This window comes from Aythya marila, assembly GCF_965140915.1.
Source record: "Aythya marila genome assembly, chromosome: 16".
Taxonomy (NCBI): Eukaryota; Metazoa; Chordata; class Aves; order Anseriformes; family Anatidae; genus Aythya; species Aythya marila.
The window spans coordinates 10,367,270-10,393,291 of record NC_139057.1 but is presented as its reverse complement, the minus strand read 5'-3'; the positions used below and the strand labels follow the sequence as shown (position 1 = coordinate 10,393,291).

The following is a 26,022-nucleotide window of genomic DNA, read 5'->3' as shown; positions in this document are numbered from 1 at the left end:
TAAAAAAAAAAATAAAATCAAAAGATTGTCTCATTTCCCTGACCTGCTTCTCAGCGATTTGGACCCAGGAAGCCCTTGAGACCCTGTAGCTGTGAAACAGCCTTACCCCCAGCTGGCAGCACCGAAGGAGCAGAGCTCCTTTATCCTCCTCGAGACCTGTGGCTCACCCAGCTGCGCCCTTCATCTGCCCAGGCTGTCTGCCCTGGAAGCAGAGCCCCTTGCTGGGAACCAAAAACCCTTCCAGGTGTCAGCGGGACTGAGGGCCAGGAGTGCTGTGCCTTGCTGCAGTCCCAGCGCAGGGGATGCTCTCAGCTGTTAGCCCCACGGGTACCGGGGCAGCCTCACCTCTCCTGCTCCCCCTGCGTAGGTCAGCAGGGGAGGTGCCTGCGGGTGGCAGTGCTGCAGGCACCGTCTGTCCTGCCCTGTAAGCAAAGAGCTGATGTGGCCAAAATTAGGGTCTAACTTGTGTCCTCACCAGAGGGGGAGCGTGCTGGAGGTCACCATCCCCACCCCACTGCTCGCAGAGGGACGTGGTGGTCATGAGAAACCCGGGCTAGATGCTGTAACAGCCCGCCCTCACCAGGAACGTGGCACCAGCGACTCCCCCAGTCCCTCCTGGTTTTGTCTTTGCAAGGACTTGTGCCGTGGCGAGAGCAGCTCGGTGCGCCGGGGTTTGGTGGAGGAGGGGTAGATCCTCTCTGAGGCAGAACGGGAAGGAAAGAGGCGCCTTTAATGCCCTGCAGCTGCTCCGCACGTGCCACACACCTTCCAAATCCCGGCTCAGGCTTTACGCACGTCGTACTGGTGTTTGTGGGGACTGGGCACCGGGGGAAGGAGGCAGGAGTGCGGCTGGCTGGCTCCTTCCAGCAGAGCCCTGCCGCTGCAGCCGGGTCCTTGGCGTGCATCACTGACCCCCTTTGTTTGAGAGCTGTCTGAATTCAGCAATGGGGAACGCGTGTGGGGGTGGCTGCGTGGGGGGTTGGAGCGTGAAGACAAGAGAAATGGAAAAAATTGGTCCTTTTTTCTCATCCGGTTACACAGTAACGCTGCTGAAATGGCACCGGGGCAGGACAAAAGAGGCTGAAGGTACAGCTTCGGCTGCCCAAGGCACGCTCAGCAGCCGAAAGGCAGTCTCTGACATCTCCCCCGTTGTTCTTCTTAATATCATCTTTGCCTTAGCATTTAGAATTAAGCCAGGAAAAGGCCGTGGATTCTTTATCTGTCAATCAAGGGAAGGGGATTAAATGCAAAGCACTTAATTGAAAGAGCTGCTGCTCCAGCCCCGGCTGCGAGCGTCGCACAACAGAAATGCCACAGCGTAGAGGGGGAAAAACAGAAAGGTTTCAGGCCTCCCCGTCCTACAAGCATCCGTGTGTTCCCTGCAAAGCAGAGACAGCAACTACAGGTCACGGACAGACCCTCGGATGATATCTTCCCCTGACTTTGGTGTCACTTTTACTTCTGAGCTGGGCAGCGGGGTCTGAAAAGGCAACGAGGTGTTCTTTAAGCACAAACCACCCGCAGCACAGGCAGGTTTGGGGCAGCTGAAACCCTCGTCCCCCACTCCCACCCCCTGCTGGGGTCGGTGGCCGCGTGCCCCTGGCCGGAGCCCACCCAGCTGCGGGCCTCGCGCAGATGCTGCCTGTTTGCACTGGCGGCCGTGCCTCTGGGTGTTTGTTTTTCCAGGGGAGGTTAGGTGGGAAGAGGAGGATAACAGGATGCTGGGTCTTTTTTTCCTACTCCAGGGGAGGCCGTTTCACCTCTGGCTAGGAAAGCTGCCCGAGGCTGGGAGCAGAGTTAGAGCACCAGGAGCGGGGAATGTTTTCATGCCCTTGGAGAGGGCTGGGTCCGTCCTCCGGCTTCTTCATCCGAAGCCCTTAAAAAAACTTCCGCAGAAGAAGAAGAAAGTTTTTGTGCGTGTGTTGTGTTTTGGTTTTTTTTTTTTAACTTTCTAGTCTCAAAATAGTACCAAGTTATTTTTCCAAGCTCTCCAGCACTTTAACCTTATTACTAACACAGTAAATAAAATCATCCCATGCCCTGCCCTCCTACCAGAAGCAGAGGGGAAATGCTGCTCAGAGCTTTTACACGGTTTGTTCTTTCCTCTCCTTGTTTTTTCACCACGATGAGCAGTGCCTTGGTGCAACACCTCCTGGGGACAACAACCCACTGGTGCTGGGGCAGGGCTCCTGCTGCTGCGTCCCATCCCTTCCTTCCTGCCAAAGCTCCTTTGTGGGCTCAGCATCACGGGGAAGGGACAGCCCATGGCACACAACCAGCACACATCACCTTGTCCCTGGTGTATTTCTTTGGGCCCAAGTCCGTGAGCGTTCCCAGTGCCGGGCCTGCCCTGTGCCTTGCAGGATGGGGCAGCATCCTCCAGGGTCCCGGCTCCCGCTTGGTTTTTTGAGGCTCAGGCACAAAAGCACCACTGGTGATGGCTGGGCAGACCTGGAGGAATTGTTGTCAATGCAGGCGCTACCTCCACCTCCTCCTGTGTGGCAGGGGTCAGGTTTTGGTCTCCCAACCTCCACGCTGGGGTGCAGATGCTCTAAAGATGCTTCTGCCTGGTCGCTCCCAGACGCTGTGTGCCCGCTGCAGCCTTGGCTCCCAGGGGCCACGTGGGGTGAGGATGCTGGGGCTTGCCCCGCAGTGCCAGCGGCTTGCAGGAGCTGTCTGCAGTTCCCAGCAGGATGTAGGCAGCCCTGTCCCAGCTCTGTGCACAGCATATACGCAAAAATGTGAAACATTCTTCCCTTTCGCCTTTGGGTCCCAACCCTGGTGTGCTCCCAGGGCTGCGCATCCGTCCTCGCCTCTCACAGCTGATGCCTTGGTTCCCAGAGCTTCTGAACGCTTTTTCCCTCTTTGCCCTGCCAGGATCTCCGCCAAGGACCTGAAGAACATGCTGTCCCAGGTCAACTACCGCGTCCCCAACATGAGGTTCCTGCGGGAGCGGCTGACGGTGAGCACGCGGCCCCTTCGGGCTGGGTCCCTGGGGGGCACCGCTGCCTGCCCACGGGTCAGGTCACCACCAAAGAGGAACGTGCACCTTGTCTCTTGCAGTTTCTAGATATTGTGGATATTCCCTGCCACCAAAAAAAGGGAAACAGTCTTTTTGTAACTATCCAAGTAAGCCGTAATGCTTCCTGTGTGGGTGAGCCTAGGGAAGCACATAACAGGGCCTTAGGATGCGCCCACGTCCTGGGTGCTGTCAGGGTCCCGTTGGGGACATAAGGAGGGAGGAGGCAAAGTCTGAGGCCTTGTTCTGGCCTTTCCCTCCTCTGCAAAATCCTGGGAGCAGGTGACAGCCACAGGTGACAGGAGTGCAGTCCCCGTGCTTGTGGCCCTGTAAAACCTCTCTGTTCATGTGTTTTTTTTGGCTGTAGGACGTGGAGCAGAGGAACGGGGATATCACGTACGGGCAGTTTGCACAGCTCTACCGCAGCCTGATGTTCAGTGCCCAGAAAATGGTAAGAGCTCAATTCTCCAGGGTGGGGCAGGGGAAGCAGAGATGATATTTATTACCGGGCATCCCCTCTTAATTGCCTTCTTAGCCCTGCCTCCCTCCACTAATAGCTCCTCTTTCCTACCTCTGGGCTAGGGAAGGCAGCGAGCACGTAAATTATTGCTTTTGCCTGAGAGCCCTCCTAATGCCTGTGCTTCTTCTTTTGCAGATGGACGTCCCGTTCCTAGAAAGGTGGATAACTTTCTCGTGCTTGTGGGGGAAGGGGCTGCTGCTTTTTGCTCCATCGCGTGCTGTGGTGCCTGCAGCAGTGGGTCTGGGACGAGGCATGCGGTGTGCTCCTTGTCTGTGTTTTTGTGCCCTGTGAACAAGCACCTTTGCCGTAGATGTTTCAGGTCAAGTTGGGGCTCTCTTCCTCCCAGATGCCCCCACTGGGAGCCAGCTCAGGTCAGCTGCACCCAAAAAAATATTGTGTTTTTTTTTTTTGTGGAGTAATGAGACCCCTTGGAAGTTTCCCCAAAGGTACCCTCATGGTTGGTGCTCACTGGGTGCTGTGCCCGTAAGCGGTGTATTGCTCTTGGGCTCCTCTCCAGGCAGTGCCTTCCCTCAGCTGTGCACATCCTGGCTCTGGTTGGAAAAAAAAAAAAAAAAAAAAGGGGCAACTTGAATTTAGCCATGAAAGCTAAAGAATGAAAGGCTTACTGACTTGTCCAGGTAATCTCCTGTTGTTTCCTCTCTCTTTTCCTGCAATCACAGGAAAAAAAGAGTTGGACAGACCTCAGCCGACCAGCAGGTTCATGCCTCTGCCCCAGGGCAGTCAGCACTGCCAGCTCCGTGTCTGTTTTCTTGTCTTGGTCCCAGGCATGGCCCCTGGCTGTGCACTACAGCTTGGTACAGCCCTGCCCTGCCTCCCTGAGCCCCCGGCCTCTGAATACCCGGAGGTCTGGCCTGGCCGCAGTCACCCTTGGCAGCCCGAATCCTCTTTAGCTCTTTTCACTCTTCCATACAAGAAGAAACCCTGGTTTTGTACAACTCAGTCCCTCTGATGACTTTAGCTGCTCTTGACTGGAGTTTCACGGCCCTTGAGCAATGTTTCGCATCGTCAGCCCCTTGCTGTGAGCCCTGGGCTGCCCAGGAGCACGGGACGAGGAGGTGGAAGCTCAGCTGCCGTGTGTTTGCCATCGTGCCTTGCTGCATCGTGCTCAGGGTGCACGGCGTGGGTCGCCTGCTGTGCCGTGCGCCTTGCGGGTGGCCCCTGGCGCGATGCTGCGGGCAGGCGTCGCAGGAGTGACTGACGTTTCTCTCCTTGTGTTCCCAGGGGTGGAGAAAGGTCCGAGCACTTCAGGGTGTCGCTGCTGGAGTTCCAGAAGTTCCTCCTGGAGTACCAGAGGGTGAGCTCAGGACTGGCAAGGGGAGGGGAGAGCCGTAGGGAGCTGCTTCTCCGCGGGGTTGGAGTTTCACCAAGCCCTTGGGGCTGGTGCAGAAGGCAGGCAGAGCTCCCTGGTCCATCCTGAGCAGCAGCTGAGCAATCTGCTTGCTGCCTTTGCTTCTAAAAGCCATCTTTTGGAGGCATTCGGTGAGCTCAGTGTGTGCTCAGACACACGTGTGGGTGCCCGCAGCCTGTTTGCAGAGCGGGCAGACCCTTCTTGCCGCCTCTCACGGTGCCGTGCCTCGGGTGGGAGCACAGAGCCTCTGCTGTGCGCCATGCTCCCACCTCCCACAGCTGCAGAGAGGACAAAATGAAGCGGCAGAGACGCAGCCGTTTGGGTGACTTCATGCAAGACAGCCAGGGAGAGAGAGGAACCAAAGGAAGCCGTGCTGGCTTCTGCTGCGGGGGGAGCTGGGAGGGCAAATGTGTGCAAAGGAGCTCTCAGGAAGAAAACTGCACAATGCTGAGACGATGCAGACCACTTAAAAAGGGGCCAGATTGCTGCAGCTGTGCACTACCTGGTACTTGTGCTGCTGCTTGAATTCCCAGGCAGAGATGGTTAAAGCTTCTAGTTGGGCGAGCTGCTGTGGTTTTGAATAACGCTTCCTGAACCGCTTCCTCCTTGGTGTCTCTTCTGGGCTTTGCAGGAGCTCTGGGCTGCAGATACCCTCCAGGTACAGGAATTCATGTTCAACTTCCTGCGGGATCCTTTGAGAGAGATCGACGAGCCGTATTTCTCCCTGGACGAGGTACGGCACCTCGGATGGGTAACGGGAGGGTGGGAGGTGCCCAGGGGAGGGGGCTGCGTCTTCGTGGCGTGACGGTGCTCAAGGGGAGGGTGCTGTAAGCAGGGTGATCCCCTGGGGCAGCCGTTTGCTGAGCTGCTCAAGGGAAGGTTGGCACAGGGAACGACTTCTGGGGGCTCTGCTGGTGCTGGATGTGTGCGGCTGGGAGCCCTCCTCAGGCACTTCATTTGGGGAGTGAGAGGTTACACGGGGGTACACGTCCCTTTGCTCCATGTAAGATCTTCTCAAAGCAAGGAACTTTTTGTTACCAGCCTTGCTGGCAACAAAAGAGTAAAAACAGCTGGAGGTCACCGTGTCACAGGCCCTCTGGGCCAAGTCCCATCCAGAAGTCCCTTGATCCACGTGGCCGTAGGGAGCTGTTGCTGCCGTGTGAGCTGCAAAATAAAATGCAGAGCTATTTATTTGTCTCCAGCTGGGGCAGTTTAAGGATTTGTGCGCAGATATCTAGCAGGGTGCAGAAGATCGGTGCTAATGCCTGGAGCTGTGTTGCTCAGGCACACGGGGTCACGTAGCTGTGTGCTGGGCAGGGTTCGGTCAGGCCCCTGCTGCCTGGTCCTGGTGGAGCCAGTCGGCACCTGGCGTGGCAGGATGCGGGCTGTGCTGAGCTTAGGAAGTAGCCCCTCGCCAAGGGTGAGCCGTGTGTGTGAAACTGAACCTCAGCGCCCAAAGCCTCCGCATCAGTAACACGCTTCTGTTTCTTCCTGAGCAGTTTCTCACCTTCCTGTTTTCCAAAGAGAACAGCATCTGGAACTCGCAGCTGGACATGGTGTGTCCGGAGAACATGAACAACCCCCTCTCCCATTACTGGATCTCCTCCTCGCACAACACGTAAGGACCCTGGAGTGGCTCCCTGAGCACCCCCCTCCCCAGCATCCCCTGCTGGGGGGCTCTGGTCCCAGCGAGGTGCCGAGCAGCCCTTTAGACATGGGATCAGCACTTCAGACACCCTCCTCTTGGTGTCCCAGTCCTCCCTTCATGGTTCAGCCATCCGTGTTGTGCTCTGACACTGGCAGCACAGCACATCTGCACAGACTGGGCTTTGAGGTCCCAGGCAGTTTCCACCCGCAAGCACCATCACCTTGCACAGCCTGTAGGAGGAGAGGTGCTACAAAACGGGCAGGCTGAAGTTGGCCATTTGCTTCTCCGCTGGTGGAAGCATTCCCTGCCAAGGGACACGCGCGCTGGCTGTGCTCCCCGTGCACCCAGTGCAGTGGCAGCACATCAGCCCAAATATAAAGGACTGAGAGCCTGGGGAGCAGACGGTGGCTGAGCTCCAGCCTGCAGGGGCTGGACCAGCTCTCAGCACTGTGGGAATGGCACTGGGTACAGGAGCGTTGTCCCAGGAGCCATCCCCGCCCTGCCTGTGGCTGACGTGCTCATCTTCCCTCACGGGGCAGGTACCTGACCGGGGACCAATTCTCGAGCGAGTCCTCGCTGGAGGCGTACGCCCGCTGCTTGCGCATGGGGTGCCGCTGCATCGAGCGTGAGTACCGCTGCCACCACCGCGGCGGGCTGGGCTTGCACCTCCCTCCTTTATTTCCACCCAACGCCAGCTCCCAGCAGCGCCCAGTCTCGTGGCCGTGTCCTGCCCAGATGGCAGCCCCCGGGCTCATTTCCCCCGTGGGTCTCTTTCAGTGGATTGCTGGGACGGGCCCGACGGCATGCCGGTCATCTACCACGGGCACACCTTAACCACCAAGATCAAGTTCTCTGACGTGTTGGTCACTATCAAGGAGCACGCCTTTGTCACCTCCGAGTGAGTACCGCAGGGACCCGGGCTTCCACGGGCAGAGCTGTCAGGAAGGCGAGGAGTGGGCAGGCACCACCTGCAGCCAGGCGAAGCCCACCTGTCCCAGGGGGCTGGCACAGGACATCTAGGACTCAGAGGGAAGAGAACGTGCTGTTGTGGCTCCAGCCAAGGGCAGATTTCACCCTGAAAAGAGTCTCGTGGGAGGGAAGGCTGTGGGGAAACCTCAGCAGCTTTCTGGTCCCCTGCCCACAGCCCGTGGTGGGGACACCTTGCTGGAGGCCGTTTGCACTGAAGGCTGGAGACAGCACAGCTGCAGACACAGCACGGGGAGGTGCGGGTGCAAACTGCTCTCGGAGGGCACAGGAGCCAGGTTTTCAGCAGAGCTTCCTGCAGGCACAGCTCCAGTAGTGGCAGCTCTTTTCCTCCTGCCAGCTTCCCCGTCATTCTGTCCATCGAGGACCACTGCAGCATCGCTCAGCAGAGGAACATGGCTCAGAATTTCAAGAAGGTCTTTGGGGACATGCTCTTGACCAAACCAGTAGATATTTCTGCTGACGGGCTCCCCTCTCCAAATCAGCTCAAGAGGAAGATTCTCATCAAGGTGAGCTCCCTTCCCCAGCGGGGCTGATAAATGGAGAGAGTCGGGGCGGGTTTGGCTTTGGGACCATGGGGAGCTGCCTGCTTTTGGAAGGGGTTGGCTGTGGCGTGAACCCTGAGCCGTGGTTGTATTTATGTCAGTGTCCCTGGTTAATTCTACCTTGAGAAAAAGGGTTGGGTCTGGATACAGATGGGAATTCCCCCAACGTTTTAGGGCAGTTGGGCTTCAGGTCCCTCCCGTAGCCCCGTTCTGTGGGTGATGACCTCTGCCTGCTTCACCGCTGGAATTTCTCGCTCTGGGGTTAGCGTGGCCCCATCCCAGCCACAGAGGGACACCGTCTGCGTGGCTGACACGGGGGGACAAAGAGCTGCTTCTGCTTTGTAGGAGCTGCTGGGATGTGAGCCCAGCAGCTGGGTGCTGCCCTGGGAGGATACTGGTATTTCTCCTGCAGAAATCAGCTCTGGGAAGACAGGGTGGCACTGCAGTGCCATCAGATAGTCTCTCACCTTGGTCCTTTCAGTCTGGGGGGACCCGCTGCAGCAGACCCGGAGTTTCAAGGCTGTTCACTGGGAAACCCGTGCTGCTTTTGGGTGCCCGCTCGCCTCGAGGTGCCTTACTCACTCTCTTGTCCCACAGCACAAGAAGCTGGCCGAGGGCAGTGCTTACGAGGAGCTGCCCACCTCCGTGATGTACTCTGAGAATGACATCAGCAACTCCATCAAGAACGGGATCCTCTACCTGGAAGACCCCATCAACCACGTACGTGTCCGCCACCGCTGCCCCAGGCTCCGTAAATGACGCCACGGGATGCTCGGGGGAGTTTTGATGCTGGCTCTCTCCTGTGCTCTCCCCTCGATGTCTCCCTCCGGCCCTTGCTGGCGGCAGGAGGCTGAGCTCAGGGAGCTCAGGGCTGGTGCACGGCAGCCACTTCGCTGCTCTTGCACGACCCTTGCAACGCTCTGGCTGCTCCTGCAGCAAGCCCAACGCTTCCCGCACCTAAAGGAGCATTCTGCTTCGTAAAGCGCTGAGCATTCGTTTCAGCAGGTGTGTTTACTTACCCGCAGTCTGCTTCTTCAGCTGCTTTGCTGAATGATGAGGATCTTTGCTGCTTTGATGAGGATCTTTCAGGCAAAAATGTATATAAAAGAGCCTTTTTTTTTTTTTTGGAGAAGAGTGGTGCAATGGTAAAGCCGCACAGCCGTCTGTTACCCTCCTCTCTGATAGCCCCTCTGCTGAATCCAAGCCCAATGTTTCCTTTTTGCACTGATTTGCTCTTCATTTGGTCATCTTTTAATGCACGCTGGGGTGGCTGCAGCGTGATCTGCAGTCACTTCGTGTGTCAGACCCGTCACGTGCGGGTTTTTTTCGCTGCTGATAAACCCATGCTTCAGATCAGGGGCATGCCTTGGGAGCTCCTGTTCCTCTCCACTGAAACCGGAGCTGTTGCTGACTCTCCTTCCCAAACCCAATCACCCCCCACTGCTTGTGCTAATCGGGAAGAGAAGATCCCACCGACGGGTGCTGGGCCAGCTCGGCGCTTCCTCAGGGGGCCTCTTGCCCAGAGTTTGTCTCCTTGCAGGAGTGGAACCCACATTACTTCGTCCTGACCAGCAGCAAGATCTATTACTCGGGGGAGACAACCAGCGACCAAGGAAACGAGGATGAGGAAGAGCAGAAGGAGGTGAGGGCTCCCTTGTGTGACGGTAAGTTGTTCCCCTGGGGAAAGGACCTCGCTGCCCAAGGGGCTGAGCACCTCCACTGCCAGCTTTGGAGGGAGAGGCTCTGGTGGGAAAGGTGGGAGCCAGTTCAGAAAGCCACCGACCCTGGTTAAAGCCCCCCACGCGGAGCAGCCCCCGGTGACCCCGGTCTGTGCCTTTTTCCCTCCAGGTGAGCAACAGCACGGAGCTGCACTCCACGGAGAAGTGGTTTCACGGCAAGCTGGGAGCGGGGCGCGACGGGCGGCACATAGCCGAGAGGCTGCTGACGGAGTACTGCATCGAGACCGGGGCCCCCGACGGCTCCTTCCTCGTCAGGGAGAGCGAGACCTTTGTCGGGGACTACACCCTCTCCTTCTGGTAAGGCCTCGTGAGCTGCTCTGCGTGGCGCTGCTGGGGTGCTCTTCGCCTCGGCACGGTCCCAGTGGGCTGGCAGCATTGGGCAGTGGGTCCCCAGTGGGGCACAGCGTCCTCCTCGGCTGCACCGGGCTGGAGATGGGGTGGTTGGTGTCGTCTCTCTGTGGACAACCCCGGTTTTACCCCATCCCTCCTCTTTATCCCATCCCTCTGCAGGCGCAACGGGAAGGTGCAGCACTGCCGGATCCACTCGCGGCAGGACGCCGGCAGCCCCAAGTTCTTCCTGACCGACAACCTGGTGTTCGACAGCCTCTACGACCTCATCACCCACTACCAGGAGGTGCCGCTGAGGTGCAACGAGTTCGAGATGAGGCTGACGGAGCCGGTGCCTCAGACCAATGCCCACGAGAGCAAAGAGTGAGTGCGTGGGCGAGGAGGGCGAGTTGCGTCCGTGGCAGCTGGGACCCCATGGGAAGCCCTCCCGGGTCTCCCTGCAGTCCCTGCTGGGGCTCTGTGGTCCCCTCCTCACTCCCCGGTGTCACAGCAGCTCCGTCATTCCCAAAGCTGGCTGTCCCTATGCAAAGAGAGGACTGTCAGGCTTGGCTGAGGTTCCCTCACCTGTGCCACACATCACCAGACAGCTCTGCTCCTATCTCTCCCCCTGCCCGTCCCACAAAGGGAGAAGACAGCCCCGGTTGCAGCGTCCCCTGTGTGGTGGGCTCCTCTCCCTGGACCCAGGCAGCCTTTCAGGGGGCGGAGGGGAAGCGGCGCTGCGTGCTGTGAGCCGTGCTGGGTGCGTGGGGACCAACACCCAGCGCCGCCTCTCCTCCCCACAGGTGGTACCACGCCAACCTCACCCGTGCCCAAGCCGAGCACATGCTGATGAGGGTGCCGCGGGACGGAGCCTTCCTGGTGCGCAAGAGGAGCGAGCCCAGCTCCTACGCCATCTCCTTTCGGTGCGTCCTGGGAGGAGCGAGGTGGGACGGGGTGCGGGGAGGGGGCAGGAGCCATGGGGGGGTTGTCCCTGTGCTTTCCTTATCCCAGGCTGTGCCCGCGGGCTGTTTAGCCCTGCTCCAGAGGGGTGGGAGGCCGTGTTACAGTGCAGCTGGCACGCTGCTGATTGAGCATTTCTGGCCTCATGTGAGCCCCTCCGGAGCTCTTGTCTGGCCTGGATGGCCTGTGTAAGCCTTTAGGGCCACGCTCCTCCTTTGCCACGCTGGTTCTCATGAACCCTGTGGGGCCATGCCGTTTTCTGCCTCTCTCCCTGCCCTGTATCCCTGTTTTTTGCAGGGAAAGTGTCACCTGGCTGCGTGTCCCCATTGCCCTGCATGGTGTGGGGCATGCCAGGCTCTGGTGCCGGGGTCTGTACCACACTGCAGCCATGCAGATACATCCCCGAGGTGACACAAAGGGAGACGACTGCGCACAGCAGCCAGCCTGGGGACACCTTTTTTGGGTTGTTTTTACGTCGGGAGAGAGCCTCGTGTTGTGCTGCGTGCCCAGCGGCTCCTCTCTCTCCACGTGCCAGGGCGGAAGGGAAGATCAAGCACTGCCGCGTGCAGCAGGAGGGCCAGACCGTGCTGCTGGGCAACTCCGAGTTCGAGAGCCTGGTCGACTTGATCAGCTACTACGAAAAGCACCCGCTGTACCGCAAGATGAAGCTGAGGTACCCCATCAACGAGGAGACCCTGGAGAAGATCGGGACAGCGGTGAGTGAGGCTCTGTGGAAGGGCGAAGCCTAAGGGTGATGGAGAGGTCTGTTGTGAGCTCATGCCTCGAAGCAGCATCGTGTGAGCCGTCTCTGCTTCACGTGGGGCTTTTTGCCCCTCCTGTTTTGTTGTCACCTGTTGGGAACATGTTGGCTCGAGTGAGGCTTCTTGCTGCCCCTCTGCCCCGTGACAGCCAGGAGTGATGCTGCACACCCGTTTGCTGGGCTCAGCGTCACTTCTGTGGGGTCGCACCCTCCCCTGAGCATCTTCCACATCTCCCCCAAGGTAGGGGACCCGTTCTGCTGAGCCACAGCTCTCATCACTGGCCCTTTGCTTTCGCAGGAGCCGGACTATGGAGCCCTCTACGAGGGACGCCACCCCGGCTTCTACGTGGAGGCCAACCCCATGCCGACCTTCAAGGTAATTCCCACTGCTTGTCAGGGCCAGCGCCACTCCCTGCAGCCCCTCTCCATCCTCTGCATCCCTCCTGCCCCATCTCCTGGTCTCTGCTGGGGAAGGCAAGGACAAGGAGGACCTTCCATAGGGCTAGATAAGACCATAAGACCCACCTCTTTCTGCCACCATCTGTTTCCCTTTTAAAGCTGCCAAGCGTCACTCCCAACGAAGCATTGTTCTTACCAAGAGCTCAGGGGAAGATGAGGACTGGCTTTCCTGCAGAGCTTACCAGCTCCCCAGCCTCTTGTAGGGTTTAGCATCTGTGGGGCCTGAGCACTTCCCAAGTGTCTCTGTTTTCCAAGAGCTTTGTTATTTTGCACATTTATTTCTAGACCATGCAGGTGGGCATGCTCTAGGCTGGGTCTGCAGGTTCCCTGGCTGTGCTGACTCTGCTCAGAACTCCCCCTACCAAAGCCACCAGTGGCTCCTGCAGAGAGGAAGGTGCCTGTGCAGGGCCACACCAGGCTCCTGACCTCTGCGGTTTGGTGTGAACGGGGGTCTTGATTTGGTCTGCATCAGTGGGGTCTGGTGGCAGACATGCCTCATTCAGCCCTCTCCACACCCTCATCACGGTGGGATTTGGTGGCCTCCGTGTCCCTGTGACGGTGCCAGCTGCCCAGCCTCACCGGACCCCTGCTCTTTGCAGTGCGCAGTCAAAGCCCTGTTTGACTACAAGGCGCAGCGGGAGGACGAGCTGACCTTCACCAAAAACGCCATCATCCAAAACGTGGAGAAGCAGGAGGGAGGCTGGTGAGTTGGTCCCGATCCTCCTTTTTCCCTGAGGGACAGGGTCAAACCATGGTGTCACCATCCATGCAATGGTGTGTCCCCTTTGGGGTGGGGATTGCCCCCGAAGCCACCGTGTTCTCCCACAGCCTGCAACCAGATGGCGAAGGACCCTCGAGTCACCTGGGATCCCAACCCAGGGTGACCCGGTGACCCCACGGCGGGTGCTGACGCTTCCCTCTCTTCCAGGTGGAGGGGAGATTACGGCGGCAAGAAGCAGCTGTGGTTCCCCTCCAACTACGTGGAGGAGATCAGCAGTCCCAGCAGCCTGGAGCCGGAGCGGGAGGTGAGCTGGGGAGGGCAGTGGGGAGGAGCGCGCGTGCGTGGTGCCCGGCCTGACCGTGCCTGCGCTTCGCTCCCACCAGCAGCTGGACGAGAACAGCCCCCTGGGAGACCTGCTGGGAGGCGTGCTGGACGTGCCGTCCTGCCAGATCGGTGAGTGCCCTGAGGGACGGAGGAGATGCCACGTGCTGGTTGTGGGGTTTGTGGGCTGGAGGGCCTCTGGTGTCTGCCTCCAGGAGCCCCCGTGCCTGTTGCAACTGAGCGCACGGCTGCGGTGCGTGCTTGTGGTGTGCTCGGCTGCTGGGTTTGGGCATCTCCCTGGAGCCCAACTGCAGCCTAGGAGCATTTGGTGGCTGCGAGCAGCCCTTGGGGCCACCCTGCGCTGCTCCAGCACACCCTCAGCCTGCTCCATCATCCCTCTCCGCTCCCCTGAACCTCCCCTCCCTCCCAAGGACTCGGCCCAGCTTCTGCTTGTGACCATTCTTCTGCCCCTTTCCCCGCACAGCCATCCGCCCCGAGGGGAAGAACAACCGCCTGTTCGTCTTCTCCATCAGCATGGCCTCGGTGTCGCGCCTGTCCCTTGACGTGGCAGCCGACACGCACGAGGATTTGCTGGACTGGGTGAAGAAGATCCGCGAGGCGGCCCAGACGGCCGACGCACGGGTGAGCCTGGAGAGCCCTCAGCAGGGGAGGCGTCTCGTCGTGTGGTAGCAAAGTTGGGGAATTCCCACTGGCACAAAGAGAGGCCGAGGGAGCAGGTTTGGGGTGCTGGGGAGGGCGGCGAGGTGGCTGCCAGCAACTCCTGGCAGAGCAGTTGCAAAGAAAACAGAGCCAGGGACATCTCTGCTCCTGGGAAGGTTCCCTCAGGGGTTGTGGGGTGGGCACCAAGAGCTGGGGCACCTCCATCCATGGGGGGCATCAAGGATGATGCTGAGGGCATCACCGCTGCATGTCCAGCGGTGCCGCTCCCAACTGGCCCTGATGCCTCTCTGTCCCCCTCTTGGCAGCTCTCCGAAGGGAAGATGATGGAAAGGAGGAAGAAGATTGCCCTGGAGCTTTCGGAGCTGGTTGTCTATTGCCGACCCGTGCCCTTCGATGAAGAGAGTGAGCATCTGCTGGTCTCGTGCCACCGCAGGCAGACCCCGTGGCGTCGCAGACCCCGCTGTGTGCCCCCAGGGTGCTGCCCTGGCCTTTGGCTAGCTTGCAGCTGAGGATTGGTGTCCAAAGCAAGCTGGAATGAGTTTAAATCAGAGCTCTGAACACATCCTCCACCAGAGGGTGGAGGTTCCCTTCCCCATCCCTCTGCTGCTGAGATCTGGCCCCGTCCTGAGCAGCCCCTGGGCAGCGTCGCGCTGCGGCTGTGGTGGCAGAGCCGTCCCCGTGCCTTCAGCCCCCTGCCCTTGGCACCCAGCAAACGCGCTGAGAGCAGAGGAGGGGCTGCGTGGCCAGACCGTGTCTGAGCCAGGGGAGGAGGAGAGGAGTGTTAGGAAGGGGCACGCAGTGGTTGAAGTGTCTGGAACGGAGATGTGCTTGTGCCTGGGAGCCAGAGCTCTCTGTAGCGGCGCTTTTCCCATCGCGAGCTCCTCGCCTGGCCTCAGTCACGTTCCTGGCTCACTCTGTGCTCTGCCTCCTCCCAGAGATCGGCACAGAGAGGGCCTGTTACCGAGATATGTCCTCCTTCCCCGAGACCAAGGCGGAGAAGTACGTCAACAAGATCAAGGGCAAGAAGTTCCTGCAGTACAACCGCCTGCAGCTCTCCCGTATCTACCCCAAGGGCCAGCGCCTCGACTCCTCCAACTACGACCCCCTGCCCATGTGGATCTGCGGCAGCCAGCTGGTCGCCCTCAACTTCCAGACCCCCGGTGAGGGCAGCAGGCAGGGGAGGGTGGGTGGGCTTGTCAGGGCCCCCACGAGCCCCCAGTAACAGCACCCAGTGCCCTTACCGCATCCTGGCAACGGGATGTGCTCTGCAGGTCCCACTCTGGGTGCCACCCTTACTGGGAGCCAGGTCAGCTGATGAATGCACTAGAAAACTTTATTATTTTTATTTTATTTTTTTTTCCTGCTGGGTTTTCATTGCTTTTGTGAGTTGAGGCATCTTGCAGGTTGGTTTGGCAAGTGCTGGAGGCAGCACAAGAAAGCAGAAAGGAGAGGGAAGGGGAAAAGGGGACGGGCCATGGGGCACGGGGTAGCTGGGCAGACCACGTATGAGAAGGTCACTGCATGGTCCAAGCGTGTGCAGGGCTTTTGGGGTTTCGGGGAAGATGAGCTGGGTTCCCTTTCAAAGGGCATCCTGCAGGGCACAAAGACCCCAGGAAAAAAGGAAGGGGCCTAGGACCCCCCACTCACCTCCTCCCTGTGCTCCCCAGACAAGCCCATGCAGATGAACCAGGCCTTGTTCATGTCCAGCGGGCAGTGCGGGTACGTCCTGCAGCCCACCAACATGCGGGACGACATCTTCGACCCCTTCGACAAGAGCACGCTGCGGGGCGTCGAGCCGCTCTCCATCTCCATCGAGGTCAGTGCCCGCCTGCACCCAGCCCCAGCCACGTGCTAAGGGTAGGAGAGGGCTGGGGTGCTGCTCGGGGGGTGCTGCTCGGGATAGGGGCACCCAGGACGTCTCCTGGGAGCCCTGCGGGATGCTCCATCCACCCCGGCAGCCTCCACGGCCAGGGTCTCGGAGCCAGCAGGTGGCAACCACGCGCCGTGGGTGCCCTGGGCCTGCCACCAGCCCCGGCTCGCAGGGAGGTGGCACAAGAGCAGAGCCCTTTCCCCGGGCTGCCAAGGGGCAGAGAGGGACAGAGCCAGGCTCAATGAGGCCGTGTCCCCTTGCTCTCAGCTCCTCTCGGGAAGCTGCTCGTGGTTGGGGTGGGATTTTCGGCCCCGTTCCTGGTGGAGACGGTTGGAGGCAGCAGGGCTTGGGCTGCAGATGTTGAGCTTGCAGGGCTGGGGCTGAACTGCTCTGGTTTTGTCTCACGGAGCCGCACTGCAGGGGCACGGGGCAGCTCTCCAGGCACGCAGCAAAGCTCCTGGAGGGGTGCGGAGGTGGTGGCAGAGCCAAACCAGACGGTTCCCATGTCGGGACCGACAGCGGTCCTGCTACCCTGCACAGACAGCCCCCATGGCCTCAGAGCCGAGCTGACTGTTCATGTATCTGGGTCGGCAGCCTCCTTTGCAAGTCCCTTTGTCTCAAGCAGCCCTCGGGACGAGGCAGTGGGGATCCTGCCTTTAGTGCTCACGGGTTTCTGACAGCACGAGCAAACTCCTGCTCCTCCGAGGGCATTGCTGTTCTGGAGTGATCCCACCTAAGAGAGCCACTGCCCTGCAGGGGAGGACACCCCACTGTGTCCCATCGGCCCCTAACTCCCTAAAAATTCCTGGCCCCGTTTCTGCACACCTCCTGTTTTCCAAAGTGCTGCTCCCCAAACTCTTCCTGCACCTCAGGATGGAGCTGCACCCTCCGGGTGTCAGGAGTCCCTGTGCTGCAGCCTGCTGCTGTCTCCTTTAAGAGATGGGCTCAGCCTTTTGTCCTCTGGCAAAACTGCCCCGTGTCCCCTCCGAGGCCGGCTTCCACAGGCAGAGAAGCCGCCTGAAGCCCAGCACGGCTCCAGGCACATGATCCAGCGCTGGCAGCGCGTCCTTCCCCTGCGACAGCAGCGTGCCGGCGTGACATATGGCCCTGGCACGGGGGAGCGGGGATCTCCTGCTCCTGCGAGGCAGCAGGTCGGCCTTTCTGCTGAGCACAGCCTGTGCTCGAGGCCAGCAGCTCCACGTCCTCCTCAAGCCAAGGCAGTGAGGCCGAGAAGCTCTGACAAAGCCGCAGGTGTCCGACACCGAGCCCCAGCCATGGCCACGAGCCCCAGCTTGGAGGAGGAGGCGCAGGCTGGAGGAGCTGGGCAGGCTGCAGGCAGCACCAGGGGCAGCTTGGCTGCCTGGCTGATGGTTTACACGTCAAACTGGGGATCGGGAGCACATCACAGCCTCCAGGTCTGGGAGCTGTTTCTCTCCACACGGAGATGAAACATCTCACCTCTAACCACCTGGTGCAGCCAGGGTGGTTTAGCCGGAAAGAAAATGTCTCGGTATGCAAACAAGTTATTTTTTTTTTTTATTTGTTCCCATCTGTAACAAAGTCCCTCCTGTTCTCTTCCCCAGGTCCTGGGGGCCCGGCACCTTCCCAAAAACGGGAGAGGAATCGTTTGTCCTTTTGTGGAGGTGGAGGTGTCCGGCGCAGAGTACGACAACGCGAAGCAGAAAACTGAGATAGTGGGTGAGTGTGGCAGGAGAGGTGACGCGGACGGGTTGGGTTCCCCCAGATCTTGGCCTCTCTCCTGGCTGCATCGTTAGGAGGTTTTGCAGCAGCTGGGGGGTGATGATCAGTCACCCCTGCTGGTGCTGTTTTTTGACTGTGGTGTTTTTTGCCCAGCGGACAATGGCCTGAACCCCCTGTGGAGCCCGAAGCAGTTCCACTTCCAGGTCAGCAACCCCGAGTTCGCCTTCCTCCGCTTCGTGGTGTACGAGGAGGACATGTTCAGTGATGAGAACTTCCTGGCCCAGGCGACATTCCTGGTCAAAGGCTTGAAAACAGGTAACGTGGTCGGGGAAGCTGTGTGTGTTGTGTTGGTCCTCACCAGTTTGCTGCCCACATCCCGAGAAGGGAGACGTTGGCTTTGCTGTAAATAACACTGGGGCTGGCTCCGCTGTAGGTTTCCGAGCTGTCCCTCTGAAGAACAACTACAGTGAGAACCTGGAGCTGGCTTCCCTGCTTGTCAAGATCGATATCTTCCCCAGCAAGGTAACTGGGTCACACACACACAAGGGCCCCCTCAGCAGGGTTGTTTGGGGCAGATTCTGGCCCAGGCTTCATTTGTCTTCCCTAAATCCCATCACTGGTGCTGGAGGAGGCAGCTGTGGCTGTCCCAGTTCCCATTCACTCTCTGGGGACGTTGCAGCTCGGCACCATGGGGGTGATAGGGTGGCAGAGCTCTTGAAGACAGATGATTCTGTCATTTCTTCACTTAAAATTATGCACTGGAATGGGCTGCCTGGGAAGGTGGCGGTGTCCCCATCCCTGGAGGCATTTAAGAGAGGTGTGGACGTGGCACTAAGGGACATGGTTTTGGTAGGTCAGGGTGAGGGGTGGATGTGGTGACCTTGAGGGTTTTTTTTCCAACCTGCACCACTCCTCCACCACTATTAAGGCCAGCACAGACACACCCTGCACACCCTGAGCCCATCAGCCCCGGACCCCCATGGGGGTCAGCTCTCCGTACAGCCTGCTCTAGGGCACCGCGCCATCCCCAGCCCTTCACAGCTCTGTCTGCTCCCATCCAAGCAGGAGAACGGCGAAATCAACCTCTTCAGTGCCTCAGCCCTGCGGGAGCGAGCCGGGGATGCTGCCAGCCAGCTGCTGGCCAGCAGAGGCAGGGAGGGCTCCTTCGAGGTGCGGTACCAGCAGCCATTCGAGGACTTTCGAGTCTCGCAGGAGCAGCTGGCTGACCACTTCGAGAGCCGGGAGCGAAGGTAGGATGGCTGGAAAAGACCCTGAGCGTTTTGGGGCTCCTCAGTGGGAGCCCAGGCCTGAGCTGCAGCCTTATGGAAACACTGAATTCAGGTGGAAAGGTGCGGTGAGGTGGGGGGGAGTCACTGCTTTTGGGACAGTAAGGGCGTGGGATGCAGGGTGAGGGGGTGTTGTAGGAGCCGGGAGCTCTTCCATCCTCAGAGGAGCTTCCGAACAGCTTCTCCCCACCATGGCCAATGTGCCAGGCCCCCTCCTTGCAATTCGGGCAGGGAGGTGGCAACAGCATTGGCTTGAGAGCCCGGCTGGAAAAAAACATCTCAGCTGGTGGGAGCTGGGGAGGGAGGGACAGGGCTGAAAAAGGCAAGGAGCAAGACACGGGGAGGTTGCAGCACCAGCCCCCTGGGCCAGAGCATCCCCAAGGGTACCAGGCCACGGTAGCTGGGGAAGCTGGCACCTTTCATCCTCCCAGCGCCGTGCCCCTTGTCTGTGCCCCCTGCAGGGTACTGCGACGGACCAGGGTCAACGGGGACAACCGGCTGTAGGGACACGCGGCTGCAGCGCCGCTCGGCCGCCCGGGAGCACCTCCCGTGCCTGTGAGTCTCACGGCACGCTGTGAACTGGTTTCTATGGAAACGGCACTGCTATGGCCTACTTTCAGGCAGCTTTTCCAGTTTCTCCGCTGAAGTGTGTTTGAGTGGAGAACTAAAAAAAAAAAAAAAAAAAAATCGGGAAAAAAAAAACAAAAACAACCAACGAACCACCCCAAACACCCACCAACCTTCACCACGAAGCCCTTAATGAAGTGTATGGATGTGCACAGCCTGCCAGCCGCCGAGGTGAGAGACAAAACTGTCTATAATTGCAAGGAACGAGACGAAAACAAGGGGAGAAAAAAAAAAAAAAGCACACCACCCTCCGCCGTCTCGGCGCTGGCAGTGTGTGCGGGGAGCCTGCGCGGCGCGGGCGGCTGGAGGCCGGGTGCTGCGGGCTGCGGCCTGCAGTGCCTGGCCCGTATAGCCACTGCCTCTGGGGCCAGTAGTGAAACTCGACGTTTACAAGGCCGCTCTAGCTTTAAACGACAATAAACGTGTCAGTATTACACGCCTGCTGTCTCCGTTTCCTGGTGGTTTGCCCCAGCGGTGGGACAGGCCCCTGCCCTCACCTTGAGGTTAAGGCCATGGGGAAAAAAATAGCCCCAGATTCAACGCTGTTCACTCAAAGGGGTGAGAGCAGGAGCAGGGGATGTTGCCCAGGGAGGTTTTGGGGGAAGGATTGCTCTGTTTTGTGTCACCTTTACAGCCCAAGCGGGCCTGCAATCACCAGTCAACTCTTGCTCGTATTTTACGCTCTTTATTTAGGAACAACCAAAAATGTCTGGTTTCATTTCAACAAACTGTACAAGCAAGCGCTTCCCCTCGCCCACCCTCACATCCACATATACAAAAGGAAGGGAAACTTGCCGTTCACTTCTCAGAAGTGGCATTGTTGCTACAGGGAGTTTGTGCCCTCAGAATAAGAGCAGGTAAAGTCCATAGCAGGTACAAGCTACCCTAGCCCTAGTAATAGCCACAGCCCACAATCACAGGCAGCTTCACTTTTTTTTTTCTCTTCTTTAAAACCTTTACCAAAAGTAAAAACTATTTCCTGTCTCACACGGTTGCCAAGGTGACCAACAAAAATTGTGGTCTTAAAAAACACGATAAGAACCCCCGGGAACCCCCCGCACCGCCCCGGTACAAAGACGGTTTCACGCAGCAGAGCCGCTGCTCCGCGCCCCAGCTACACGGCCACCCTTATGAAAGGTCCCGTTGCAGCTACAATTACATTTTTCTTTTGGATAAATCCAAGCAAAAAAAAAAAAAAAAAAAAAAAAATTCCAGGTCATTCAGCACCAGCATGATTTCTAAATAATAATAATTAAAAAAAAAAAAAAAAAGAGACCCCATTAGGCTGACTTTGTGGTCTGCTGAGAAACAAAGTGATCAACACGCTGTTCCCAAAGTCTCTCTTTTAGTGCAATGTTAGTATGTGCAAGGGGAGTCACAGCCACGTACCCATAATACCACCAGCCAGATGGGGCAGACAGAAAGTGCAATTTTTAGCAAGAAGTTTTCTATGCCATGGATTCCTAGCCTGACCTTCACTAGCACCAGTGAGCAAGAGTTCTCCTAAAACCACCCTCCATCGGTAAAGGGAAAAACTGGCTTTAGTAGTGCCATCAAAATATGGCCAAGGGCAGCCAACAGAGCACTCTACTGGAACAGGCAACAAGAAAAAATATAAATAAAAGTCACTCCTTCTTAGGTAACAGCGCTCGCTTGCTCTGCTTTAAAGTTTTGTGATGCCAATCCAGCATTCCTGGCAGGGAGCACTGCCAGTAAAAGATACAGCAGAAACTAAACTTGCAAGAAAAGGTACAGCTTGCAAGTCCCTCCCACACCCACTTTTGAGTATTGCCTGATCTTTCCCCCTTGGTTGTGATCAACTGACAAGTTAAAATGGAGGTTACTGCAGTGAGCCGATCACATCAGGCCACCGATGGGAGTTGAAAAGAGTGGAGCCAAAATTAATCTGGGAAACAGAAGAGAGATGTTTAAAAACCTTTTAAATACTGCCCATTTGACAAGTGTAATATCACCTTAACTTGCCAATTTGTGCCTAAGTGCTGAAAATCATCTTTCCCTTCTGATTCCCAGTGACCCCAGGTTCCAACCATCATCTCACCAGGGCTCCCCTGAACTGTTTCTACAAGAGGGACGGAAGGGGAGGGAGGAGTGCAAAAACTTCTCCCTGTGACCAGAAATTGTTGCTTTGCATTAAAAAAAAAATAAAAATAGCCAAAACTCTAAATGGAAAACCAGCCTAGCAAAAATCATCCGAACAGACACATCGCAGCTCCAGCTTCTGCACGAGTGCTGCTCTGCCAGGTGAAGGCTCTGCATCAAGCTCTGCGACTGACTGGGGTTTCAAATCACAGCTGCCAGCAGCTCCTGGTTTTGCTGGTGCCCAAGAGAAGCCCCCGGCAGGGAGGGGACAGCAGATACGTTAAATACCTGCAGCTGGAGCTCTGTGTGCTGACGCTGACCGCAGCATGCCGTGCACTGAAGCAAGCACTTGTGTCCTCTCCTCTTGCCAGGGCTGCGAGCCTGATGTGCAGCAGAGCTCTGCTCTCAGGCAAACAGGAATAATGGCTCTCAGGAAATAGAAGCCTGTAAATCATGGTTTGTTTAGTGTTCTGCTTAAAAAAATAAAATAAAAATAATGATTTCCAGGATGCTACTTAAGGAACAGAAAAATTAGCTACCCAAATAGAACACAGAGCTATGGCTAGAAATCAAACAGCTTGGCCTGCTGATACAGATGAATAAAGCAACTCTGTTCCTTGCATTGGGAGAACCAGCAGCCCTTTCTGTGAGTGAGCCAGGCACAGCACAAATCAGGGTTTCAGGTTATTAAGCAATTGGATTGTGACCTTAATCTAAGCAGCCTCAGAGACAGAAGTAACAAGATTCACGTGGATTAAAAATGATGCTTACTACTGTGCTTATCAAGCCTGAGCTCGCACACAGCTGATGGAGGTGAAGAACTTAATTCCCTTCCTTACCGATGCTGGCTACATGACCTCTATCTTACACTCCTCCTTTCAAGTCAAGATAGTCATCTTTGATTAGATGATGATAAAAATTGACACTAAGTGTACAATCGTGGTGATGCTTCCTCTTACCACCAGAAGAGCTGCTGCTGGGACTGTGGAGGCACCTCTCAATTATTTCTTTCAGTTTCAGATGCAAACATATTATTTGTAATGTCCTGCACCAAAACCTGAGTCTGTTTGGAGATGACACCTGCTTCTCTTCAGCTTCAAAAAAGGTGTGATAGGGAAACAGAAGACCACAGAGCTAAAACCCTCAACGCTTCAGCTTATCCTTTCATAGAGATTTCAAGTCAACTAAAAATGCAGATAACAAGGAATGTGTGAGTTAGAAAGCAAACGATTACTTTTTGATTTTGATTTTTGTCCCTAAATCTCACCCTCCCCACGCAACGAGCCTTGCCAGCCCGTCTGCTCGGCCTTTGCGTACGAGGGGAGCCTGCATGGAACCACTTTTTTAAATTCCTCTGACCCAAAAGAAAGAAAACTCCTGCTGTGCTTGTATGAATGCATGCAGACAAAGCTCAAAAACCTCAGCAGCTTCCAACCCTCAAGGCTGTTTTTTCTGTGTACACCGGGAAATTCTCTCTCCAGCTCACAAGACTTCTCTTTTCATTTTTTTTTCTGGAAAACTGGCCAATACAATCCAAGTGCAAAACATTCAGCTAGTGCATGGAAAAAAGGTTCAAAGGGACCAGTTCACACCATCGTCCTTAAGCATTTCTGTAGATGGAGTGGGGACCACTCTTCCACTCAGCCACAGGCCTTTAAAGTGTACACCAAAAATCCCACAGAAAATCACCTTGAATGGGCAAACTACATTTCCAACATATTTATATAGCAAGTAGTTAGTAGAAGTGTACATTTTTAATGTACATCTTAATGCGATAAAGAATCTATGGCATATCTGAACTGTATATATGTGTACTTAAATAAACCTGCATGTACATAGGCAATAGAGAGTAAATTACCTACCTGTATTTGTTCTCTGAAGGCAACAGTGAACACACACGCACACTCTCAGGCCACAAGGCTCCCAGGCCCAGCACCCTCGGCTTTAGCACCACCCTGCTTCCCCCATCGCCCGTGGAGCTTGAGGGCAGGAAGGATTTCACCCAAAAGGTCTGGAGCCTGAGAGCGACGAGCCCAGGCGAGGCGGAGGTGGTGCTGCTGCTGGCCCTGCCTCGAACCGAGGCACAGCCGGCAGCAGTGCTGCTAAAGAGAGAAATTTAGGGAGCCTGCTGTCAGCTCGTGGCATTTTGGGGAGGATTCGTCTGGCTGCTAAGGGCGGTTACAGTGCAGGCGTCTGAGCACAGGCACCTACGGGGCAGGCACGTACCGTCGGTGAGAGAAACGCTCCCTGCAGCGCTTGTCAGATGGAGCCTCTCCCAACATGTCAGTAAGGCAGCCTCGTAAAGAGGGGACGAAGAAAGAAAAGCAAAAGCAATTAAAGGTAGAAATCAGACACCATCTTTGGAAGAGGTTCTGAAAGAGCTTTTTGTTTTTAAAACAGATTTTTTGTAAATCTCTGGATCTGATCCTTTGGGGCTTGCTACCCACCCTTCTAATAAATATCATTTACCACCAACAATAAAGTCTCCCACATTAAAAAGCTCTCACTAAATAAAAACCTTCTACAGAAAAAGCTTGGCTGAGTTAGCTTGGCAAAAATAAGGAGCTATGACTACTCTCCATAAATACATCAGCGGATAAACACCAAAAACTATTTAAGTTAAAGGACAATGTTGGCTCCAAAACAAACCAGGAACGAACTGGCCACGAATTAATTCAAACTAGAAATTTAAAGAAAGTTTCTAGTTTCTAACCATTCAAAGGCAGTGAAGTTCTGGAATCGCCTTCCAAGAGCAAAAGCGAAGGCAAGACATGGAACCAATTTTGAGCTGGGATTTGATTAGTTTATGACAGGATGGTCTGACACAGCATTTGGCTAGACTCATAGCTCAAGAGTGCTCTCCTAGACCTTGTTTTCTATTAGGAAGGAATATTAAAAAAAGCCTTAAGTTGCATCATGCAGCAACCACCCGAGACAACATGGGCACATGAAAAAGCTACAGGTTCTGGGAACCAGGAAAGCGAACTGGGAAATTGTTTTGCTATTTCACACGAGGCCAAAACTACTGTGGATGGACCAAAAAATAGAAATAAAAAAATATCGGAGCAAATACTTGAAGTTATCATTGCTGCTGCTGGAGGATCAGTTGTGTAGGGCTGAAAGAGGGAAACTTCCTGACTGCAGAAGAGCTGCTGCCTCGCAGATCCCTTGGAGACAACAATAACTTGAACCACTCACAGCAACTCTGCATATTCTCCCTATTTGTTCTCTGAAGAACAGCTTGTTCTCTCCGAACAATGAAAAGGATTCCAGGTCAGGATGGAAAAATTATTATGTGCTAGTTCTCAGTGATTAAAGGGAGACTTGGAGATTTAACAGCCTGCTGCAGTCGGTCTCCAAGAGCGAAAGGAAAAATATTTTGGCCAACAAGGGGCAAATGACACCGAACTGCCTCTCCTTGGTTTTCGGGGTCTTGGACCTGCTACTTATTGGAGAGTAATGCAATGCCAAATCTAACCTCATCCGTGTGGATGAACGCCTCACTGAAGTCCTACCTGACTTAATGCAAGACTGGCAGCTTTCTTCTCAGGTCCTTTTCCTTTCCTAACGCACACGCTCACACATACACACCTGTGCACACACACCCTGCACAACCCTTCCTTGCCAGGGCTTAAGGACCAAAAAAGGCAGGGAGGATCGAGGCAGCCATGCCAGCCTTTAGAGAACAAACACCTTAATGGGCAGATGAAAAAAAAAAAAAAAAAATGTATTGTGCCATGATAGTCCATATCTAAGCAATGACCTTGTTTACACCATGTCTGAGATTTCGTTATGCTTGTATAGGCAGCTGTAGGCATCGGTATATGAGTATGAAATCTGAAAGTCTGTCCACTGGAAAGCAAACAAGAGCATCCTATTTCCTGGGTGCGAGCTCAACTCACGGCCCCCACCTCTGCCAGCTCTCAGCTGTCTCCTAGGCTGGCCCAGAGAGCTCTGCACTGGGTGCCCAGTTTTTGCACGCACTCTCTCTCGTGCGCTGCACTCAAAGGTCTCATTTCTGGCAGTGCTTTATCATCGTGTCCTGCTCCTGAGGTTTGTATCAGGCCAGCCCATGGTCTTAAAGACCAAAAAACTTCTTCTCAAGGTTAAGAGCGGATCCTCTGGGGCAGGTGGTTTGAGTTCAGTCTGTTTCTGGAAAAAAAAAAACAAACACAACAACACAGGTGTCAGAGATGCTCCAGCACGCCGCAGGTGCCTGCAATGCAGGCAGCGGTGCCGGGCGGGGAGCAGGGGGTGCAGGTGCACCTCGTGATAGCAAAAGCAGAGGCCTGATGGAGGCAGCTGCAGAGCAAAGCCAGCCCCAAGCAGCTCGGTGTTGGGATGGGGGCAGGAAAGCTGAAATCCTTGTGGGAGCAGGGCCACAG

The 26,022-nt window shown here is 56.2% G+C and overlaps 2 protein-coding genes across 14 annotated transcripts in view; one reads left to right on the top strand and one right to left on the bottom strand.

Moving 5' to 3' along the window:
• The window catches only part of PLCG1 (phospholipase C gamma 1), a 38,729-nt gene extending 18,767 nt beyond the window's left edge, over window positions 1–19,962 (top strand). The window contains exons 5-32 of one of the 4 annotated variants that reach the window (XM_082773327.1): window positions 2,878–2,962; window positions 3,387–3,470; window positions 3,675–3,697; window positions 4,782–4,854; window positions 5,540–5,641; window positions 6,408–6,526; window positions 7,096–7,181; window positions 7,334–7,454; window positions 7,881–8,049; window positions 8,683–8,805; window positions 9,626–9,727; window positions 9,934–10,121; window positions 10,335–10,535; window positions 10,955–11,074; window positions 11,647–11,827; window positions 12,170–12,247; window positions 12,930–13,033; window positions 13,259–13,355; window positions 13,438–13,504; window positions 13,857–14,014; window positions 14,359–14,455; window positions 14,989–15,213; window positions 15,721–15,869; window positions 17,507–17,621; window positions 17,778–17,939; window positions 18,058–18,146; window positions 18,687–18,874; window positions 19,372–19,961. In XM_082773327.1, the coding sequence (XP_082629453.1) occupies window positions 2,878–2,962; window positions 3,387–3,470; window positions 3,675–3,697; window positions 4,782–4,854; window positions 5,540–5,641; window positions 6,408–6,526; window positions 7,096–7,181; window positions 7,334–7,454; window positions 7,881–8,049; window positions 8,683–8,805; window positions 9,626–9,727; window positions 9,934–10,121; window positions 10,335–10,535; window positions 10,955–11,074; window positions 11,647–11,827; window positions 12,170–12,247; window positions 12,930–13,033; window positions 13,259–13,355; window positions 13,438–13,504; window positions 13,857–14,014; window positions 14,359–14,455; window positions 14,989–15,213; window positions 15,721–15,869; window positions 17,507–17,621; window positions 17,778–17,939; window positions 18,058–18,146; window positions 18,687–18,874; window positions 19,372–19,414 (3,349 nt within the window). In that variant the 3' untranslated portion in view covers window positions 19,415–19,961. Of the gene's footprint in view, window positions 1–2,877; window positions 2,963–3,386; window positions 3,471–3,674; window positions 3,698–4,781; window positions 4,855–5,539; window positions 5,642–6,407; window positions 6,527–7,095; window positions 7,182–7,333; window positions 7,455–7,880; window positions 8,050–8,682; window positions 8,806–9,625; window positions 9,728–9,933; window positions 10,122–10,334; window positions 10,536–10,954; window positions 11,075–11,646; window positions 11,828–12,169; window positions 12,248–12,929; window positions 13,034–13,258; window positions 13,356–13,434; window positions 13,505–13,856; window positions 14,015–14,358; window positions 14,456–14,988; window positions 15,214–15,720; window positions 15,870–17,506; window positions 17,622–17,777; window positions 17,940–18,057; window positions 18,147–18,686; window positions 18,875–19,371 lie in introns of all 4 variants that reach the window. The other 3 variants (XM_082773326.1, XM_082773325.1, XM_082773328.1) reach the window with 3 other exon arrangements.
• A 254-nt stretch (window positions 19,963–20,216) lies between these two features.
• Window positions 20,217–26,022, bottom strand: part of ZHX3 (zinc fingers and homeoboxes 3) — a 48,001-nt gene continuing 42,195 nt past the window's right edge. For 9 of the 10 annotated variants that reach the window (XM_082773333.1, XM_082773329.1, XM_082773331.1 and 6 more), the window contains one exon: window positions 20,217–25,789. In XM_082773333.1, the coding sequence (XP_082629459.1) occupies window positions 25,779–25,789 (11 nt within the window). In that variant the 3' untranslated portion in view covers window positions 20,217–25,778. The remainder of the gene's footprint in view (window positions 25,790–26,022) is intronic. The other variant, XR_014318620.1, reaches the window with a different exon arrangement.